The sequence below is a fragment of the Thalassophryne amazonica genome, chromosome 15, assembly GCF_902500255.1.
Source record: "Thalassophryne amazonica chromosome 15, fThaAma1.1, whole genome shotgun sequence".
Classification (NCBI taxonomy): Eukaryota; Metazoa; Chordata; class Actinopteri; order Batrachoidiformes; family Batrachoididae; genus Thalassophryne; species Thalassophryne amazonica.
Genome location: NC_047117.1, coordinates 16,472,539 through 16,495,739, shown reverse-complemented (window position 1 = coordinate 16,495,739; position 23,201 = coordinate 16,472,539). Strand labels below are relative to the sequence as shown.

General features: G+C 40.6%; 1 protein-coding gene across 1 annotated transcript in view; it reads left to right on the top strand.

Moving 5' to 3' along the window:
• Positions 1-23,201, top strand: part of tmem131l (transmembrane 131 like) — an 81,453-nt gene that overhangs the window by 26,551 nt on the left and 31,701 nt on the right. Inside the window, 5 exon segments of the mRNA XM_034187714.1 lie at positions 710-750; positions 14,613-14,684; positions 19,161-19,284; positions 19,384-19,500; positions 20,008-20,112. Coding sequence (XP_034043605.1) covers positions 710-750; positions 14,613-14,684; positions 19,161-19,284; positions 19,384-19,500; positions 20,008-20,112 — 459 coding nt within the window.

The following is a 23,201-nucleotide window of genomic DNA, read 5'->3' as shown; positions in this document are numbered from 1 at the left end:
AGATTGGGTACATCTAAAGCATTAAATTTTATGTGGACTCAACATTATTTTTCTTTTTTCCATGATTTGCAAAATCCAGAGTTTTTCCGTGTGGCACTCTGCTCGGAAGAGGACAAAAGTGAGTTTTCTTAAACTGACAAGTCACGTGACTTTCTTTCAGTCCCTGCAGTGGTTTATTAAAAAAACTGTTGGTATTTTTCATGGCTGTGGTTTCCAGGCACAGAAAGTCCAGTGAAAGGTGCTAATTATCAATGTTGTTTTTCTGCTGATTCAGTTGATGCCGTTCGCTTGAATGACAGAGAAAAGCACACGTTCATGCGCACAAGGTGAAACCAAACTAAAGTGTTGAAAATGAATCGTGTAATATTTAGCTCATTTTTAGCGTGTAGTCTGTCTCTGTGTTTTCAAGCCATAGAAAAGTCCAGTGAATTATGTAAAAATGCACATGCACGCACTTACACAACATACAACGCCACCTACAGGCTTGGCATATGTACTAGAGCTTCTTTGGTTTGTGAACATTTTAGTGTGTATGCAGGAAATATTGAAATGTTGCCATGTTTACGGAACACTATTTAAAAACAGATTGTTTGTTGTGTAGCCGTGTGGACAAGGCCTATAGCTACCACGAGGTTATTGTACCTTTTTTTTTTTTTTGTGAACCATGTTATACAATTTCCTATTTCTATTCCTATTTCTCTTATTTCAGTTGAAGGAACGAAGAGAAGATGGCCTTCCACTGGAAGAGAGGTAAGTGCTCTGATCGCTTCCTCTGTCTTTTATGATGAAATAATGCTGAATTTATGTGGAAATGGTTGTTATAAAAAAGTTTCAGATATGTGTCGCTGAGATAGATGATGTTTGGATTGCAGTTTTAAGCAGAAACGAGGTGATAATCCATGAACTGCGGCTAATGACGCATGCGCAGTGAAGGCAGGGTGGGCCGACTTTTAGTGGGGACCGGTCGGTCAGCGACACTGTCCTGGGGAAGTAACCAGTGTTGGGGCCTATCTACTGTAAGATGTCTGTCTTAAGCCTGATTTATGCTTCTGTAACTCCGTGGCTGCTCAGCGATGTGTGTCGTACTGTAATTTACCCCCGGAATAGTAGGGGGTGCAACGTGAAGAACAAGGCAGAGACTTTCTTTCTGCACCGCCACTGTTCCTGGTCGTTTTTCTTATTTCTGGAGTAATTTGTCTCTCAACGACCTCCGCTTCTTTACCACCAAATCCTTATGTTTAGTTTCCCCTCCATGAATAAGTGAAGTGCACCTCTTGGGCCGCGCAGTGCATTATGGGTACGCAAAATTTTTCGGTTACCAATCCACATTCAAAGTCGGCGAAAAGCAGTGAGGAGTGCTATGATTTGGACCATTTTAACCGCTGGAAAGTTGACGATTTAAAGCGTTTTTCTAAGCTCCGCGGATTGCCTGTTACAACCAGGACTGCGTACAGCAGTAGACAGAAATGGAAAGAAGAGCTGGCTGCAGTGGCGTATGCTGCATCAGTACAGAAACAACAGTTGGTGCTGACAAAGGTGGAAGAGAGAGCTGCTGTTGAAAATGACTACCAGTCCTTGTTGATAATTGCAGACAAACAAATTTCTGACCCCTTGAAGGCAGCTGATGGATGGTTAGACGAAGTCCAGGGTCTGAAACTGTGGATATTGCAGAATATTTGCTAAGCAGGGATGAGAAATCGCTACTCCACCAGCTTTGTAATGACTACAATGAAGGTGGGTCTCGCATATAACTTCTTTGGTGTCACGTTTGTTTTGATAAGTTGACAGACATATAGTGATATGTGCAAGCATGCAGGTCGTTTATAGAACATGTCAATATTACAATATTACAGTCATAAGGTTAGGTTAGGTTCATAAGGTTAGGTTTAGTGGTATACAGTACAGTGTGCTCACAGCTAAAATCGTTGTGATTAAACTACAAAATACATAGTGATAGGATGACATTCCTTATGTTCACATAAATTACCTGGCGAGTTTTCAGGGTAAAAGGAATGGAGGTTTAAAAAAGGGGGGGAGGGTTTGTATGTGTGTGTGTGTACATCGGAGGATGGGGGAGCGGTTAAAAGTTTGCCTTGTATGCAGGCTATGTTGTTTATGTTGGTGAGTGATGGAGTGCAAAAGAGAGAGAGTTTGGGACGCTTGTTATAAAGAGGCACAGTGAGGAATTTGTGACTAATTTTAGAACTCCTTTTAAGAAAAAAGAGGAACAGTCCATCTTTCCCAGATGTTTTTGTTCCACTGAAAATTGTTCAGAAAACAGATATTTTTACCCAAATGTCTGCAGAAGACGTTAGTATTTAGTAATAGTCAGTTTTAAAGTTTTCTGGAAATTCCCAGAAATCCAGGTTTTTACTTACGTGCTGAGAGTTTCTGAGTTATTTTTGATAGCATATGTCAGAATCCATTTATGCTCCACACCCAAACAGTTGGTGGTGGTAATGCACCATGTTGATTTGCAAACCGCCAATAAACTCAAGAGTGCATCCTATTTTTCTGGGGGAAAACCCTCAAACCCCTACCAGGGGTTCGGGCCTTTCGCCCTTGCCAAAAACCTTCAGGTGGGTTTTCAATTCACAGCATCCATTCAAGATGTTGTCACATTTTTTAAACGCAGTCCAAAAAAAGACACTGCACTGAGTGAGTGCACACTCCCGCACCAGGGGATATAAATTCTGATGGGGATAACTACTTTGGCACGACACTGGCCGGTGTGGCTGCTGCTGATCACCTGTGTTCCAGAGTCATTAAATGCAGCAGTTCTGTGTGTTCACCCAGCTCTCTGTGACCACAAAAAAAGACACCACATTGAGGTGGCCACTTTAATTATATTCACCCATTGCCGCAACTGTGTGGATCGATTTCATGGTCTGAGAGTCCTTCAGGTGCCTTTTGGCAAGCTGCCATGTGCCTTTTACTAAGGAGTGACTTCCGTCTGGCCACTCTACCATACAGTCCTGATTGGTGGATTGCTGCAGAGATGATTGTTCTTCTGGAAGGTTCTCTTCTTTCCATAGATGAATGCTGGAGCTCTGACAAAGTGACCATCGGGTTCTTGGTCACCTCCCTGATTAAGGCCCTTCTCCCCTGATTGCTCAGTTTAGATGGACGGCCAGCCCTAGGAAGAGTCCTGGTGGATCTGAACATCTTGCATTTATGGATGATGGACGCCACTGTGCTTATTGGGACCTTCAAAGCAGCAGAAATGTTTCTGTACCCTTCCCCTGATTTGTACCTTGAGACAGTCGTGTCTTGGAGGTCTACAGACAATGCCTTTGACTTCATGCTTGGTTTGTGCTCTGACATACACTGTCAACTGTGGGACCTTATATGTAGACAGGTGTGTGCCTTTCCAAATCATGTCCAATCAACTGAATTTACCCCAGTTAGACTCCAGTTTACCTGAGGGATGAGGGATGATCAGTGGAAACAGGATGTTTCACAGCCCTTTGTGCAGGGCTGTGAAAACTCAGCAGATCTGAGGAATTCCACAGTATTCATCATTGGGGGTGGGGGGTGTAGTCTGTAATCGTGATTGTCACCGAGTTTGTAAAATGTTTGTCGAAAAGCGTTCTTTTTGTATGACATTGTGCAAGTTTTATAAGATGTTTTATAAGGATCTGTGTAACAGATACAGATCAGGATCCGTGGAACTCTGTGGAGAAAAATGCCTCACTCAAAGCATGGCTGTTACGACAGTTGTCATAAAGCGGGACTGGTTGGTTGCTACGGCGACGCTGTGTGCCTGCTCCAAGACCCTGACTTGCTTTTAATAAATTCCCCTACTCCCTGGCTCACCACTGCTAATGAATAGTCTCTAACTCCTTGATCCGCTATGGAAGATTTTATGATCTGCAATTAGCAATGTTCATGAGGATGATGTAGTGATTTCCACTGGTTCTCTTTGAACAGTTTTTAGCATGGTTACTCAAAAACTAATTAATTTATTTACTTGCAACCTGCCCAAGTGTGGCGGAAAACAAACGAGAAAAAAAAGCCATTAAATTGCAGGATGGATCCATATTAAGGGAGGAAGGGGAGTTGTGTGGGATAGTTCATTACACCTTGGTGGTATGAGCTCTGAGTCCTGTTTTAATTAGTCTGTTTTTCCTGTTTTCTGGAGACCCATGTGAATATCAGCTGGCCTAAACTGTCCTCTGGTCTTAACCTCTATGTCAGGGTTTGGCTGTGGTCAAGGCTAATATTGACTTTGAGTTCAGTCCAGGGGATCAAATAGTGCCAAACATAACTTATTTTTGTACTGTGGCAGTGGACAGAACCCTTGGATGACAGTGCAGTGGTATGTTTGTTAAGAGACAGTTTTTCTTCAGAGGGTAAAAATATACTGACAGTATACAGTGAATGTACATTTATAAGATGCTGATCTGAACATTTGAAAGTGCAATATTCATATTAAGTGAAGTATACGAGTATTTATGTTTAATTGCTGTAATGTTTTTCTTGAATCACTGTTTAGTCTCTGAAATGTGGTAAACTGAATTTTTTTTCTTCCTCAATTTTCCACAGCCTAGATTATGCTTGTTTTGTGAATTGCCACTTGCCAGTTTTGTCTGGTCATTTGCGTTAGATGATGATTGGGATGGTATGATCTTGCCAAAGCTTGAGCAATTCATCCGTCTTCAAGAAGTCACTTTCTGCTCTACACTTTTTCCTAATGCTCACAGAGCTCTGTGACATCAGTTGATGGTAATGTTAAGTTTAGATACACACATGCATGCATCTTCGACCGCTTATCTGGGGTCAGGTTGTGGGTGCATCACCTCCAGCAGTTGACCCAAAACTTCCCTTTCCTGGGCTACATTAACCATCGCTGATTGGTTGATCCCAAGGCATTTCCATGCCAGTGTGGAGATATAATCTCTCCAACTAGTCCCAGGTCTTTCCCATGGCCTTCTCCTAGCTGGACGTGCCTGGAACACCTCTCTAGGGAGGTGCACAGGAGGCATCCTTACCAGATGCCCAAACCACCTAAGATGGCACCTTTCAATGTGAAGGAGCAGTGGCTCTACTCTGATCCTCATGAATGACTGAGCTTCTCATCCTATCTCTGAGAGACACCAGCCACTCTCCTGAGGAAGCCCATTTCGGCTGCTTGTACCCGCAGTCTAGTTATTTCGGTCATGCCCCAACCTTCATGACTATAGGTGAAACTAGAAATGAAGATTCACCAGTGGCTCAAGAGCTTTGCCTTTTGGCTCAACTCCCTCTTAGTCACAACAGTACGGTAGAGCAAATGCAATCCGTCCCTGCTGTGCCAATTCTCCACCCAGTGCATGAGGCTCCAGTGGGGGACCTGATTGTTCTGCTGGGGGACTTCAACACACATGTGGGCAGTGGCAGGGACACCTGGAGAGGTGTGAGTGGGAAGAATGGTCTCCCTGATCTAAACCAGAGTGGTCATTTATTGGACCTGTGTGCTAGTCATGGATTGTCCATAATGCTCACCATGCTCGACCATAAGGATGCTCTTAAGTGTACGTGTTACCAGAGCACCCTAGGCCGAAGGTCTTATCTTTTTTTGTGAGTGTGATCGTATCATCTGATCTGAGGCTGCATGTTCTGGGCACTCTGGTGAAGAGAGGGGCAGAGCTGTTGACTGATCACCATCTGGTGGTGAGTTTCATCAGATGGTGGGGGAGGACTTTGGACAAACCTGGTAAACCCAAACAGATAGTGCGGGTGAACTGGGAACTTCTGGAGGAGCCCATTTTCTGACAGATCTTCAACTCACACCTCAGATGGAGATTTTCTGGCATCCCTGTGGAGGTTGAGGGCATTCAACCAGAATGGCCAATGTTCAGAGTTTCTATTGCTGAACCAGTGGCCTGAAGGTCTTAGGTGCCTCAAGGGGTGGTAACCCTTGAACACTGTGGTGGACACCAGTGGTCAGGGAAGCCCCCGACTGACGGAGTCTTTCCAGGATAGTTATCTCTGAGGACTCCAGAGGCAGTTGCAAGGTATCGACAGGCCTGAAGGGCAACAGCCTTTGCTGTGAGGGAGGCACAGCAGTGGGTGTGGGAGGAGTTCAGCGCAACCATGGAGAAGGACTTCCGGTTGGCACTAAAGTGCTTCTAGAGGACCGTGAGGCACCTCAGGAGAGGAGAACGGGGAACCATCAAAGCTGTATACAGTAAGGATGGGATTCTGTTGACCTCAACTGAGAATGTAATCAGGTGCTGGAAGGAACACTTTCAGGAGTTCCTGCATCAGACTGGAGCACCCTCTGTAGTAGAGAGGGATAGGGATGGGTATTGATAAGATTTTATCAATGCGATTATCGATTCTGCTTATCGATCCGATTCCTTATCGATTCCCTTATCGATACCTCTTGTGAATTTTGTACTAAAAGTAGGCTTTACTGGTTTTCTATGTATTTCATTGAGTCTTAAAGTAAATAAATATGAAATTGGTCACTGTATCCTTGATCTCTGGACATAAACAAAAATAAACAAAACGGTGTTTCGCTTTGAAGTTATTAATTCCGACTGGACTCTATCGTTCTAATTTGACTCGGCAGAGAGCCGCACAGCATTTGGAGCTGTGTGAACAGAACGGAGGACGATTCTCGTTTCTTTCTTGCAACAAGACAGGAGTCCCAGTTAGTAACTTTAATCCACACAAAAGTGACTCACGATTTCACATATTCAGGGATGAAAGTGGTGAAAAACAAAAAAAAGCTGAAACCCAAAATTACCCCCCAACACCACCTGCACGAAAATGTTTTAATTCTAGAAGCTCTGAATAGCAATCTGGGACTATTCCAGACAATAAACTGCAGTGAGTGCAGCATCTATTTAGGTGAGAAAAAAACAACTTTCCTTATTCAAATTCATTCCAGTAGTATTCTACTCTTACTAGGATGCAGCAGTTTTCTAGCTTGGCAGATAGTTCTGGAGGAAATCACTGAAGAAATGAACACATTGAAAATATGGTTTGACCGAAACAAACTGTCATTAAACTTAAATAAGACAGGGATGAAATGGAGGTGTAAGAGTCACTAGGTATTCACAGGAAACACTTATTTATTTTTGTATGTATGTTTGTATTTATTTATTTGTGTATGTTCATTGTTAGTTGGTTTTATATTTTCTGTTGTTTTTATTCAGTTCAGGTTCTTTTTGTCTCTTTCTCTAAAATTATATATAATCATTACTATTACTATTATTGTTGTGCTTGCTATTATTAATATATAAACAAAAATAAAATTAAAAAATGTTACAATTTGTAATACATTTGACTCTTTTACGACAACAAACGCTTGACAGCTGCAACTGCTTAATGCTAACTTTACCATTGGAAATGCCATAGACATGCTAACGTGTTATCATCGGTCCCATTTTTAAGTTATAAAATACATTTATCAACTGTTTCAGAAGACCATAAGAGGTCAGTTTAACATAAAAAAGGTAAATACTCACAGCCATATGCTCTTTAGGGTTTTAGTGGGGGAAAGCGAAAGAAAAAATTAATCGAGGCAGTGATCAAAGCACTGCTTCGATCTGTGAATCACTGCTTCGATTGGTTCAAGGTTCAAAGCAAAGCCGCGCTGCAGAAATGTTGATTACAGACCACTGCAGGGTATGTAATCAATGTAGAGAAATTATAATTTTTCTGACAAACACCTCCAAAAACAACGGCCACTCTGAAGAACTGATAAGGGAATCGTTAAGTAAAAAGGTTATTGATGTCGGTGGATCGAACCATTTCTTAATGATACCCGAAAGGAACCGGTTCTCGATACCCATCCCTAGAGAGAGAGCTGGAAGCTGATGGAGGGGGGCCATCTGCAATTTCCCTGGTGGAAGTCACTGAGGTAATCAAACAACTCTGCAGTGGCAAAGCCACAGGGGTTGATGAGATCCACCCAGAAATGCTGAAGGCTCTGGGTGTGGAGGGACTTGGATGAGACATCTCTTAACAATTGCATGGAAGTCTGGGCCAGTGCCAAAGGAGGAGCAAACTGGGTTGGTGCCCCCCGTATTTAAGAAAAAAAAAAAAAGGCGGTGGGGTTGGGGGGCAGGATTAGAGAGTGTGTGCCAGTTACAGGGGCATTGCACTACTCACCCTCTCTGGTAAAGTTTACTCCAGGGTGCTGGAAAGGAGGGTTTGGCTGATAGTTGAACCTAAGATTGAAGAGAACAATGTGGGTTTCATCCTGGCTGTGCAACAGCTAACCAGCTCTTCACTGTCACAAGAATCCTGGAGTGGGCTTGGGAGTATGCACGTCCAGTATGTGCATTTTGTGGATTTGAAGGAGTATGATCTGCTTCCCTGGGAGATACTGTGGGAGGTGCTGTGGGAGTGTGGAGTGAGGGGGTCCTTTCTCAGGGCAATCCAGTCTCTGTGCTCGCAAAATGAGAGCTGTGTTCGGGTCCTTGGCAGTAAGTTGGACTCACTTCTGGTGGGTGTGGGCCTCCGCTAGGGCTTCCTCTTGTCACCAATCCTGTTTGTGATATTCTTGGACAAGATATTGAGGCGTAGTCAGTTTGGTGGGCTTCAGTTTGGTGGTCTCAGGGTGTCATCATTGCTTTTTGCAGATGATGTGGTGCTGTTGGCTGCATCGGCCTGTCACCTCCAGCACTCACAGGGTCGGTTCGCAGCCAAGTGTGGTGTGGCTGGGATGAGGATCAGTACCTCTAAATCTGAGGCCATGGTTCTCGGCAGGAAACCGATGGATTGCTTACTTCGGATAGGGAATGAGGTCTTGTCCAAAGTGAAGGAGTTCCAGTACCTTGAGTCTTGTTCACAAGTGAGGGTACAATGGAGCGTGAATATTAAGTTTATACATTGTAAAATGTTTGACCGGAGGTGCAGTTGACATATTAGCTACGAGAGAGTCACATAAAGGGTTTCTACTGCATGCATACATACATAGTCCCTTTAAATATGGTGTTCAAGTCAGAACATCCTGTCCAGAATGTTTATTTTGTCTCTTTGATGCAGTTCACATGTGGAGTTCCTCTTATGCTTTGAATCTTTTTTTGCTGCATAACACGGTTACAGTTGTATGAGCTAAACATTAAGGCAGACATTCTTCAGGATTTTCTGGTAGAAGACATAAATCATGTTGCCAAGGTCCTGAAATAGCAAATCATCACAACTACCACTGCCTTACTTGACTGTAGGTATGGTGTTCTTTTTGTGGAATGTAACAAGACCCTGACTTTCAAACAAGTCCACTTTCAACTTGTCAAAAATTAGTCAACCTTATACTTCTCTTTTAACAGTGATTTTCATCTTACCCCTCTTCCGTCATTGCTGTTTTTTGCTTGATAGGTTTCTGATGGTGGAGTCATGGGCAGAGTGACCTTAATTGAGGTGAGAGAGGACAACAGGTCCCTGGTTGTTGTGTTGTGGTTTCCTGGATGAGTTGTCACTGTTGTCTTGAAAGTTATTTCAAATGTTCCATGAAGGTTCACTATTGTGCCAGATAATGGCTCTCACTGGTTCTTTGGGGTCCCAAAGCCTTAGAAATAGTTTTATAAGCATTCCCAGACTGATGCATTTTCCTCACCTTCTTCCTAATCTTCTTTTGAATTTCTTTCGGGCTTGGCATAGTGTGTTACTGGATGAGACATTTTTGGCATGATTCTGAAATGGTTTGGCTTATGACATGATTGAACAGGAATAGAATTGATCAAGATGGGGTGTATCTAGTCCAGTTGAACCTAGTTATCACTGCACTTTGGTGCATTTCTTAGTTTGGTAACTAAAAGTTTTTTTTTTTAAACTCCAGTTGGTATGGGATAACTTTGGTTTCTGCCAGTAAAATTACAGTTTTATAAATTTTTATTTTTAGTCTGGATGCCTTAACAGCAAACAGCAAAAAACCTGCAGCAACTTAGTATGAGATGTGCAGAAAGACGTCAGGAGGGCAGATGTGCTTTCAGGACATTGGCTTTATAACAAGTTTCTCAAATTATGTGGTTGTGAGTAGTTAACAGCTGAGTTTCTGTCAGTTGACTTATTGGTTAATCACCCTGCATTGTTTTGAATATCATCAACTTTGGGTTTTGATATTGCAATGGGATCTACCTTATAAAAATTAAGCCTACTTTAAACCAAAATAGTTTGTGTTGTTTATTGTTTCCTTCAGCATTTTGAATCGAGGTGAAGCCTTATATCTCACTCAGTTCAGTTTGTTTATACAGTACCAAGACACAACATAAGGAATTTCTAGACATTAAACACCCCATGACTGAACACATTAAAACAGTGGTGAGGAAAAACTTACTCTGCATTTTTTGATTGTAGGAAGAAACCTCAAGCAGATGAGACTTGGTGGGGTGGCAATTTGCAATAGCCACAATAACCAAATGGTTCAGAAGCACAACATGCAATTGTCAGAACACAAAGTGACAGAAATGTTGCAGCTAAGCAACCACGTGCAGTCCAGCCTTCACAATGGCAGATGGCTGAAGGGACAACCAGGAATTGAGGATTGGATATCCCACAATAATTTAGAAGAGGAATTATTAAATATAAATAGTAATGCGGTAAAATACACTGACTTAGTAAGTTAGTGATTGTAATGATGTCACATCAGTGGTTGGAGTAGAACATTCCCTGGTTCTCGCCTCAACCCTGTTGCAGCTCCAACCCCCTCATGCAGCCACCAACACACAGCTTTTCTGCTCCAGTGTTAAATTCACTGTGCGACAAGTAATTGAGTTAACAGAATGAGAGAAAAATAAGACCAATAAAATGCAAAACACAATGTCCTTCTCATGAAGTCGAAGACCAATCGTACCTTGTGGCTGCTGGTAATGTGTTCCTGGATTGTCTTCGATGCAGAAGTGTGATTTGATATATTAATAATTATTTTTCATCAATAGTAGAGGATGTGTCTAAGAGGTCCATCCTGGAAAACCTCAATTTTTATTTGTAATTAGCCATTGAAAGAAATTCCTAAAGCACTACTCTGATTTATGCTTTTGCTGTAGCCAGCTTTGACAGAAGTTTAGTGTTGTCACAACTGTAGTGTGGTTAAGCATTCTGATAATGTATATCATGAGTGATTAAAACCAGAACACTGACATATCATTGTGTTGTCATGTTAGAAATTAGTAACTTGAGGTTGAGTTTCATTCTAGCAAAAATTTTAAGTGTTTTGAAATCTATACAAGACAAAGCTTGTGCTTTATACATGCTGCAGTTGCCAAATGCACGTCTGCGCATGCACAAACATCTTGTGAAACATACTTTTTTCTTCTTCTATTCATCTGAATATTATCTGCCTTTTTAATGCTAATGTGGTATGAATGCAATTCTCATTTTATTTGTATGTAGAACTTGCAGCATCTCCATCAAACCTCAAAATGGTGTTGTGGTCACACCAGTGACTGCTACTCTCTGTGCCCACGCCAGTGCTTGCCTTGCCTTTTATTATGTGTCAGTGTTGCTCTCTACGGTGCATCCAGAAAGTATTCACAGCGCTGCACTTTTTCCACATTTTATGTTACAGCCTTAGTCTAAAATGTGGTAAATTAACTTTTTCCTTCAAAATTGTCCTCACAGCACCCCAATAATGACAATATGAAAAGTTTTTGAAATTTTTGCAAATTTATTGAAAATGGAAAAACTAAGAAAACACATCTACATCAGTATTTACCAGTATTTACACACTTTGCTCAATACTTTGTTGATGCACCTTTGGCAGCAATTACAGCCTCAAGTCTTGAATATGATGCCACAAGCTTGATACACCCACCTATCTTTGGGCAGTTTTGCCCATTCCTCTTCACAGCACCTCTCAAGCTCCATCAGGTTGGATGGGGAGTATTGGTGCACAGCCATTTTCAGATCTCTCCAGAGATGTTTGGTTGGATTCTGGTCTGGGCTCTGGCTGGGCCACTTAAGGATATTCACAGAGTTGTCCTGAAGCCTGAACACAGTTCCAATTCAACTTTTAAGTTCCACATATTTTGACATCAAATTTCTACTACAGTTCATTATTGAACCCCTTGTTCTGTGCATAAACCAATCTGAAGGAAATTTGTGTAGGTTAGAGTTTGTCTGTGAAACTCTAATTTCACCCCTCAATATTATTTGTTGACAGTTTTGTTATTGTGATTTATAGTAATATTCAAAATTGTCAAATCTGTGTCACTTGGAAACATGAATTTGAACTGTTGTGACAGAGTAAATCTTACCCAAAAGGCGTATTTGAGTGCTAATGCTTGTCTCATCGTGGCTATGAACCCTTGAATCTCATGTGTTTATTGGTCACCAGCTGTGCTAGATGTCTGTCAGCAGAGTTTAGTGTTAAGGCTCCCTGACACGAGCATGACTGTGATTCATGCACTTGCATGACCTCTGTCGTGCAGGAGAGTAAACTCATCTTTAACTGGTGTAAACTGAACGTGAGAGGGGTGCCGGCGTGTGCAATTGCGCAAAGGGAATTTTGAAATGTTCAAAAAATCCTTCATGCATAAGTGTCGTGCTACGTGGCGCGATCTAATCACCATCACGGCGTGCAGCTGGTCAAGTGGAGTAAAGAAGTGAACAGAGCGAGTGTGTGACGTCAGCGGATCACATCAGAGTGCAGCTCGTCTGAAGAATTATAACAAGATGTTAAATCTATCAAAAACACACTTTAACAGCTGCACACAAGAAGGAAAGAACACACAACTGTTTTACCAAGCCATGACAATGTAAACATGACAAATAATTACCTTTTTAGACGGCTCAAAATGCTTTCTACAGCTGGTTAGGTGCGCACATGCGCCAATGGCTGAAGCGGTCCTCTGTGATTCAGGAAGTGATTAGAGCCATTTTCAATGGCCAATTTGCAGAGAAAATGATTAATCCGACACCAAATAATTATTTTATATACACAGCGTCCAGTGCAGAGCATGTGGCAGGCGGTGGAACAAAGAACAGTGTCCAGCTGGGAGCCCAGCGGGTGGGATCGCCATGACGGGCATGCAAGTGCGTGAATCAAAAGTCATGCTCGTGTCAGGGGGCCTTTACTTTTATGGTATGCAAATCTTATTCTTTCAGGTACCAGATCATCAATGTTTCTTTTTATTTGCAGTCCAGCTTTGCATTCAGTTTTTATTTTCTCTCTCTCTCCTTTCACGTTGTTCAGACAATTGATTTGAGGCTTTCTCATTCATATTCTTTTTGATCACCTTCTAAACACTAATTTACTGATTAACAGGACTTTGACTATATATATATATATAAGACCTACTGCTGCAGAAACCGGAAGCTCCCACGTATCTCAAAATATTAGAATGTTTCATGTCAGTCAGTGAGTCAGTAAAAAATATTTCCAGAAATGCCAACTTTCTGAAAAGTATATTCATTTATTAGTTCAATACTTGGCTGATGCTACTTCTGCAGGAATTACTGCATCAGTGTGGGGTAGCTTGGCGGCAATAAGCCCGTGACAGTGCTGAGGTGTTATGGAAGCCACAGTTACTTTGATAGTGGCATTCGGCTTGTCTGTATTGTTGGTTCTGGTGTCTCATAATCTTCCTGACGATACCTCATGGATTCTGTATGGAGTTGAAATCAGGCAGATTGGCTGACCAGTCAAGTACAGTAATACCATGGTCAGCAAACCAGTTACTTGTAATTCTGGCACTGCAGGTAGGTGCTAAGATCTGCTGGAAGACAGTGGATCAACACCAACCGGTGACATGACACCACAAATCATCACTTTCTCTGGAAACTTCACAAGGGACTTTTGGATTCTGTGACTCTGCTCTTCCTCCAGACTCTGGGATCTTGATTTCTAAATTAATTGTGCAGCAGATAACTGAAACAATCCTTCAAATGGTGATGCAAGCACCAAATTTGGCACAAATGCTTCTTAGACATTACTCTTCAGGAAAAAAAGGACTGGCCACTTGAATTTTCAATAAGGCTGCCAGGGGACAATTGAGGAATTACATAGGGGTCAAAATTTAAAAACGCTCCAATCATATTGAAAATTATACCACATTTGTCTGATCATAAAGATTACAAACATAGTAACATAGTTTGGACTATCTATGACTGAATGTTATGGAGTTATGCGGTTAAAAACATCAAGAATGGCGGCAAAGGTCAATTTCAGTTTGTACATTGGTCAAAAGTTAAAGTTGCTTCAATTTTGGTTAAAAAAAAAGTGGTGCAAATTAGTGGTTGAACTAATAGGATTAATGAATGAAATAGTTTTGACTATGTTTGGTCTCCAAAGTAAAGGTCAAAAAATGTTGAAGTCCATTGAATTCTGACATGTGACATGTTACCCCGTAAAGTGATAACTAAGCATGACACATGGTGCAAACGATTCATTTTTAAAAATATTTACTGATTGTTCAGATAGCCTTCAGCAGTGTTTGGTCTATTTTGGTCTAATTGCTGTGTAGTAAAGATCAGTGTGGTATGTGTTGCTTTTCATTTTGTGGAACAGCCTGTGGAAAGAATGAAGAATTTTAGCTTATTGCTCATAACATGTAATTGGCACTCTGCACTGAACATGTGACATGGTGGTGTTCTCCTGATACATTAAAACTGTAACCTATTCATTGAATGTGGTTTAAATATAACTCCATTGTTTGCTTTGTGGGACTGTCTTGCAGCTCCTCTTCGTATACTGGGGAGAATAGAAGGCCTCTACATTTCCAGCCTCCAGCATTGGAGTTTGGGACACAGTAAGTAATACCATTCTCAGTTATGCATAACATGTCTAAAAGTTATCACACAGAAAAACTGACACTCTTTATCGCATACCAAATACCACAATAATAGATGCATATCCATTTTGCCATCTCCCCAGTTTAGGATTTATGCAAAATATTGTTGTAGCTCGGGCCCTGTCACTTTAACAAATGCTAATGAAAAAAAAGAGGGTTTGATCAGGTTGGAGACCCATGATCCCTAAACAACAGACAGGATGTCCCATTATGGTAGTAAGTGCATTTTCCCAGCATCAAGACATACACTAGGGACAGTTTTCCCCCAGTTAAAATGGTTCAGAACGTCCCTGTTTGTGTCCGTACTCTCAAAACATCCAGGCAGTCAGATGTAGTGTTGTGGTTGGAAAATGGACTGACGAGCTCCTGCTGAAAGAGAGCAGTAAGTCAGTCAGTGTTTCTGTACAAAAAATGACAAATTGGCAGATTTGCATAAATAGATGGACTTAAAAATGATTTGGTGAGAAGATACAGTGCCTGCAAAAAAAAAAAACCATTCGGTTTTGGTATGCTTTTTTTTTTTTTTTTTTATTGACTTACAGTGACTTTAATTTGAAGTTTGAATACTTGGAGGAAACGGGTGCGGCATGAAACTGAATTTTGGTGTGAAGTCAAACCAGAGAGCTTCCCGATCACTGCAACACTAAATTGAATATATAATTTCCCCGAGAATACCCGAGCTATATAGGAAACGTGACATTATTTTGCTGCATGAGTTGTGGAAAGTGTGTAAGATTGCACAGATCCTTTTACCCTTCAGGCTTTAGCATGATGACAAACACATTTGTTAGCATGCTACTGACAGTTGTCTCTGCACTTGCTCCAATGTGCAATAGCTGTGGTTTGTGGAAATGACACTTATTTTTCAAAATTTGCTTTAATGAACTTTACTTGAACATATATATATGTGTCAACTGAGAGCAGGGCTGGTCAGAAAAAATGTGTAGTTTGGCACCAGTCAGAAATGTGTATCCAATATTCTGATATTGTTTAGCTGCAGTAAAGAACCCACATAGGGTGAATCAGTCCTTGTCTGCAAGTGTTCTGTGAGCGGACCTCTGCAGAGCCCATAGGGGAGCCCGGGGTTAGCTATCACAATTTTTGCTCTTGTTATCAATGAGATTTTAGTTAATAATAAGAGATTTTTTTAAAAATGAGTAAATTTTATGTATTTCTTTTCCTAAAATTGGGTACGAACACCAAATTAGTTTTGAAATGAACACCGCCTCTGTAAGATTACGCATCTTCTGAAATGAAAAGTAAAAAGAGGGAATTTACAGTGCTGTAAAAATCTCGGTTTTATTAAAGCCATTGTTTTATAACAACTCATTATAAATAGAACATTAAATGAAACTGTGAGATTTGGAATAAATTAACTAGGAACTTTTCCTGAAATATCTAACAGTCTGTTGAAATATGTAACGCTTTAGATATGATGATGGTGGTAGTAGTAGTAATACAATCGATGTGGCGTGAAGCTTGCGCTATGATAGACAAAGGCACAAACTGGAAATGGCACAAAAATTCAACCCCAGTGGAGAAAAAGCCACAAACTGGACAACATTGTCATAAAAAGCCACAAACCGATGGTAGGCGAAGCCACAAACCGGAAATGACACTGTGAGATGCTGAAGAGCTTCGTTCGGTCATGTCCGCAACATATACATATTAATCATAATAGCAGCCCTAATATTAGTTTTGTATAAATGTTCTCTGTCCCACAGAGGCTCACTTTGGTCCTGTCTTAAGTATAGTTGCTCTCTGTGTTACTGCTGTTGCGGTGTTCTACACATTGGCATGTCAGAACATATTATAATGAATATGTATAAGTACATGAACCTTGTTTAGTCTTGTGGGGTTTTATGCTGAAGGCATAAAATGGAATAAGTTGTTCTTCTACAGTTGCTTCTGCTTCTACTCCAAATTTGTTTTGTTGATGCATTCAATAAATTGCTCCTGCTGCACTGTTGGTTTTGCTGAGAGCAGTGTCCAAGAGCCATTTACAGCAGAAAGCTCCTCCTACATACATTCATAGTTAAAATAGAAGAGGGAAGTAGATCTTGGCAACTGGAGGGCCAGTGTGTCTGTCTCTGGATAATGAGGACCCAGATCAATCAAAATCCACAGTCACCTTACAGCTGAAAGGCCTGATGATCAAATGATAAACCGTATTGTTTTCGTATAAAATAAAATGTTTTTGTTTTATTATTGGCCCCTTATTTTGTTAGAATATACTACTTACGTTAATGTATTTGCAATTAGGGAATAACCCTGTTGCGTCTGATTTGTGGACGTTCGTGCTGGATTTTACGGTCGCAAATTCCGTTTTACGGATTGAGTAAAACGGATATTTACAACCATAATCCAGCATCAAATCATCAGACACAACAGGATTATTCCCATTCTAATCCAATTCCATCATTTGCACGGTTTATTTTTCTGTAAGCAATTCAGTCGGTGAATCGTTGTGAAAGGGTGCGGTCAGCTCATCAAAGCTTACCGTCGCAACAGCGTCTTCATGCCAACTGGAAATTCAGTTGATCCAGTTTAATCCATTAAATCCACGCATTTCGGGGCCATCATCGCTGCACTAGTTTCTGGCAGTCTCAGCTGACAGCGTCATTGTTGACACCTGCGCAGCAATGCGGTCAGGGGGCGGAGTAACACATCAAATCTGAAATGGTTTTAATATTTTGCCACCGTCCATGCAATATTTTGTGGTCTGAAATCTCACACAATTAACCAACCAGATTCGTGGAAAAAATCTAATTGGATTAGAATTTTAATTTGATCAATTGAATTGTTGAATAGTAAATTCTATATGGGCCCTGAAGCCCATTGGTGCCGGTGCTTATCCCCAGAATTCATACCATGGAGCAGATGAGAATCTACAACACCTGACAAATGGAATGCCAGTCTGTCAGGTGTTACTTCCCCACCCAAGGTTAGCACCCATTTACAGCTGGGTGGACTGAAACAGTGCAGGTGAAATGTCTTGGGTGGGGCAAAAGGAATAATTGGGTCTTTATAGCTTGGGTTGTACCTACTAAAAAATGTTGAGAAGGAACATGTCTCATGTAATAGATCATCTGAGGATAATGGTGAAACCCACAGAGTGAATCTTTCCACTGATGCAACAATGTTAGAGGTGTGGACATTCGTGAAATTAAGTTGCATCATCAAGCTGAACTTATCACAATCAACACATCCCTTACATAAATGTCAAATATAAATACTTGATCTTAATCCATCTTGTAATGTAATAAATTTTAGAGTTGAGGCAGAAGTTGAAATATACCTTGGGAAAAAAATATCTCCTGTCAAACTGAATTTTCATCCAACTTCACGCATATCGTGTTACCAAACAATGCATGTGTTAAGTCAGCTTGGATGTCTCCTTCATTTTTATACAAAGGTATCTAAAAAATTGTTACATGATGCTGTTATTTATTTAAATTGTGAGGGAAAGTCAACTTTGACATCTAGGCCATATTGCATGTTTCTTCAAGCACATGGGTCCCTGAATGTTGAGGAACCCCAGAGGATGGAGAAGGCTGAGGGAATGCCCTGACTGCAGATACATAAAGTCTGTATGGGCTCAAGATGGGTTGTACAATTGCTTGTGGCACCATCAATCTTGATGTATTGCTAGAAAGGTTCTTTTAGTCCCAAAGGTCTCCAGTGATTTGTGTTTACATAAACCCAGAACACACACCAGATATGAGGTTGCTTTGATTGCAGCTGCTTTGCCAGAGCTTCACAAGGAGCACAGAGGAACGTTTTGCCATTTTGTGCATGAATCTTTGTTCACATGTAGACACAGACTGCATACAATTGCCACCTGCAGAAAGAGCAGATTTGGTGCCAAGACGCTTCTCTACCTCTCAAATGATTACATTATTTAATCGTCATCCCTCTGTTTTACATTTCTTTAACCCCAGTGACAGTTTCTGTGGTGACTGAGGATATTGAATGTTGAAGATACATTAAGAAATGTTGTGCATATTAATTTGCTGAATCCAATCGTGAGTTTATTGAAGCTTGACACCAATCCATAACGTAGCCTTTTCATGACTTGCTGTCTTTTGACTTGGACCCAACACATGGGTAATTCCACAGCAAGTAAAACAAACAATTTTTGCAAAATGTGAAAGCAGTGATCTATAAATTGAGGAGGAAAATGAGAATTATTCATTACATGAATATGCACTTCATATATTATTATTTTGTAAAACATGTTGGCTTTTTAAAATGACACCCATCAACAAAACATTTCTGGATTTAATAAGTTCAGTGTGGGGGTCATGATGATGAATTGTGTTGCATGTGATTTTGTGCACCCTAAAATTAAATTGGCCACAGCGCTTTGTGAGTAAATGCTTGATGGACAGCTGCTGCTTAGAATGAGATAATGACAGTCGTCTTCCTTCACAGGCCTTTGGGTTTGCCAAGAGCTGAAACCATATATATACACAACCCCAGTCAGGAGGATCCTGTGACACTGCTGTCAATGTTTACATCCAGCAAGCATTTTCACATACCTTCCTTTCACAGAAGAGTAAGTGAGGATGTGAATAATAATGTTCAAAATTCTCTTTATATTTGCCTTCCTTGCTTTTTTTATGGAAATGTAATATTATATCCTCATGTCTCTTAGGTGATCCCACCAAGGGGAAAGGCATCTTTTAAATTAATTTTCCTCACGTCTGAGGAGGGCAATATAGAAAACACATTATTTATAAACACATCAGCACACGGGCTGCTATCATACCAGGTGAGTTCCATTTCTGCACTTCTGTTGTACAATCTTATGTCTTATGATTGTTGTAGGTGTTGAGCTTAATTTCTCTGATTAATCATAAGACACCCAACAGTGTTAGACTCTATTACCTAAATAAAATAATGCTGCTTCTTCTCATTCAGGCTTTAGGTGCCAAAGGGCAACATGTTCCATGATTTTTGTTAATGGCATTATGCAACTTTACTTTTGCAGGACACCACTTAAATTAAATTGTGTATTTATGAACATGAAATATTTGCACACATTTTACTTCTAAATGTTTTGTAATTTTTTGTTGCTTTTTATTTTGATCGTTGACTTGAGCACCATATAACATTTCAGTTGTCCTCATAACCTGTAAACGGAATGAGTTGACTGGAAACATTTCTATGTCACGATCTTTATAAATCAGCACAGAAACCACCATTAACTAGAAACAGGCTGCCAACATGGTTTTCCTTGCTCATTAATAGTTAGGGTTATTACCTGTTCTTCCTCCAGGTATTTGGTGTGGGAGTTCAGCGAGGCTTATTAAAGTCTGTCCAAAGAAAGGATAGTCTGTTAATATTCCCTCATATCCAGAGCATTAAGCTGACCCAAACTCAGGTATGTTTTTAAATGTTTGTGCACGTCAGCTCATCATTGAAAACTGCTGACTTTCATTTTCCTCAGAGTGCTGAAAAACACATGCCTTATAGACATGTAAGCTTTGTTAAACTTGACAAAGTGCTCTCTGTCAAGAGATTCCTGAATCTCTATGCTCACGTAGGATGTTTTAAATGTGCGTTTCCCCTTGCCCCCGCATCAAATATGAAGCAAAACACTTTAAAACAGGTCTCAAACTGCTTCTAGAAAGGGTGGTTTTCTTTGCAACCACCCCCTCCACCAGGTGATTTTACTGATTAATATCACTTTGAGCAGATGGAATCAGTTAATCAGTGAAATCACCTGGTGGAGTGGGTGGTTTCAGAGAAAACCTGCACCCTCTGTACCTTGTCTGGAATCAGTTTGAGACCACTGCTTTAAAATGATGCAGGGGCTGTGCAGTCTGTGATTTGACCAACTCGAACCCACATACACTTTGATATTTTTTTAAGCCATGAATTTTTATTTTTACAGTTTCAGACTATTGCGACAAAACCAAACGGCATACAAGTGTGCAAAAAAAACCAAACAAACACCGAAGTGAAAATGTGCAAGAACTGAAGTATTCGCCCCCACAACAGGAAGTGGGGTGGCAGTTACAAAATGTCATCGTGTCCTGTTGAGACTGTAGTTTTCAAAATCACTCACACTGCTGCTGACACTGAACATGAAGAATTCCCTTGTTTTAGCATCTTTTTGACACCCACTGCTAATGAGACTACAAATGAAGTATTTTTTTTCTTAAACTTAAACCTTTTGTGATGTGTCACCAGTTGAAGTTTCTTCACAAAGCGGAGGATGAGCAATGTTTTCATTTCCTTATTTTTCTCAAAGCTATGAATTTGTATTTAACTTTGAGTAGATTATGTTGATGGGACCAGTGAATATTTGAATGTGGTTAAAGCCACTGAGAAAATTACTGAGCTCATTCCCAGAGTACACATAACGAACGTTTTGGGTTTTCCTGAATACATCATGGGACAGCTCTAGGGGTGGGAATTGATAAGCTACCATTCCCGATCAAGTATTTGTTTTGGGAAAGTATCATCAGTGCAGTTGTTGTATTATGTTTAAGCACTGTGTAGAATGCTTGCATCACACCGTCTGAACATGGTAAATTAACAGTGTTCCTTTTCTTAAAGTTGTAGAACTTTCTCCTGTTGAGAAAGGTTACAAACCTTTCACCGCAAATTTTGTAACTTCTCCCTGACACCAGTTCACTCTCACTTTCCTTCCCTGTGCAGAAAGCCTGAAAGTTTTACTGGCTGCGTGTAGATAGTCAAGGCAAGCAGCTGGTTCTGTCTTCACCTGTAACTGTAGCGATGTTCCTCTAAAACTGATGGCATGAAAGAACACTTGTGCAGCATCATTTTCATTTAGGTTTTCTTAGTTTGCTTCTTAGTCTGCTTCCATGGGCTGTGCTGCTAATGTTACTGTAACCTCAGTTATTTAGATTATTTAATGGACATGTTGCTTGTTTTGGCAGCAGTGGCACGCCTAACTACAACACATTGCTGCTGTTTCCACACTTATTTAGGGAAAAAATGATTTCAGACATTGCTGGTAGCATTATACACACAATTTGACATTGAACACAGCGTTTGGCATCTTGTATGAATTTTTGCAATGCAGTACTGACAGAAAAGTGCTCCAGTATTGAAAAAAGGGAATCCTTAAAAGCTTGGATGTGTACAAGTCTGATGGATCTGACAATTTATAACTATTTCCTCATTACCATCCCTAGGTAGCTTTAATGATTGTGTGTAGAATTGATTGATGGAATGGTGGTATGAGTGACTAACAAGCGGAGTCTCAATGCCCATGTGAATCTGTGTTTGTTGATGTGAAACAGTTCTAAAATGTGTGTAATCTGCGATGGCTCAATGTAAATGCTCATTGTTGCTAAACACACTTTAAATTAGCTGTTAATTTCCAGCTAAACAGCTGTTCACCACAGGAGCAAACAGTCTTCATGTCAGCCCTGTTCTTTAGTGATAACCAAAGTGTGGGTCACAGACCCCTAATGGGCTCTGATGGCTGTGAGTTTATTTAAAAAGAAAGTCTTTGATTTTCATTTTTTAATAAAGTTGAAATGTTTGTGTCTGTCATTCTAAGTGTTAAATAAAACATGTTGAGGTTCTCTTATTTAACATGCGTAACCAATGAAAGTCTCAATGAAGGACTTATATCCAGAAGGGCCCACAGCGCGTGTCTCTCACTCCTCCCCAGCACTGATGTTAAGAGTGCCAGTTGGGAGCGTGTCTGCGATTGGGAAGTGAACCCGAGTGGCTGGCGTCCCAGTCCAACGTGCAAGCTGTTACGCCACCACCACAAATATTTTACAGTTATTTTCAAAATTGCCATTTCTATTAATATCGTACTAAACATTCACTAAACATAAATCACCGCTAAAGGTGCTGCATTCAAACCATAAGTGTGACGTGCGCGTATGGGGAAATGCATTTACAACACAACAGGAAGCCATAAGATCTGCACTTATACATTTTTGCGAGGCAGATTTTCATTTTATTCTGTATGGCAGAATAAAATGTTATTCTGATGATGCCAGAGATTACTGACACAAGACAAGGTTTTCTTTTAGCAGAATCCTTTTGTTTGGCAGGTGGTGCATGTAAATATTGACGAGCACATCATCGAGCGCACATACACTGTTGCGCGGCCTCAGCCCCTCCACACGGATGCCAAACAGTGTAATTTAACATTTATTTTTTTTTTTATTTTATTTTTGTCTTGGTGGATCATGGGACTTATTTTCATCGCGGGAAGAGTCAACTGTCTGTGGTAAACACTGACGTCAATGAATGAGGCGCTGCGACACTTTCAAGTTTTAAAATAAGTTAATTGTCTTATTGTGGAACAAAACGTTAGCATTCTGTGGTTCACGCAGAAAATACAGAGTGACTTCTTTTTAAATGCTGTGTTTCTTCAGCCACAACAAGGAACTATTTCAGACATTGTTTTCCAAAATCAGGATGCTTTATGTGGATAAGTTTTCATCAGGCTGTGATGATGAATCTGACTGAAAGAAA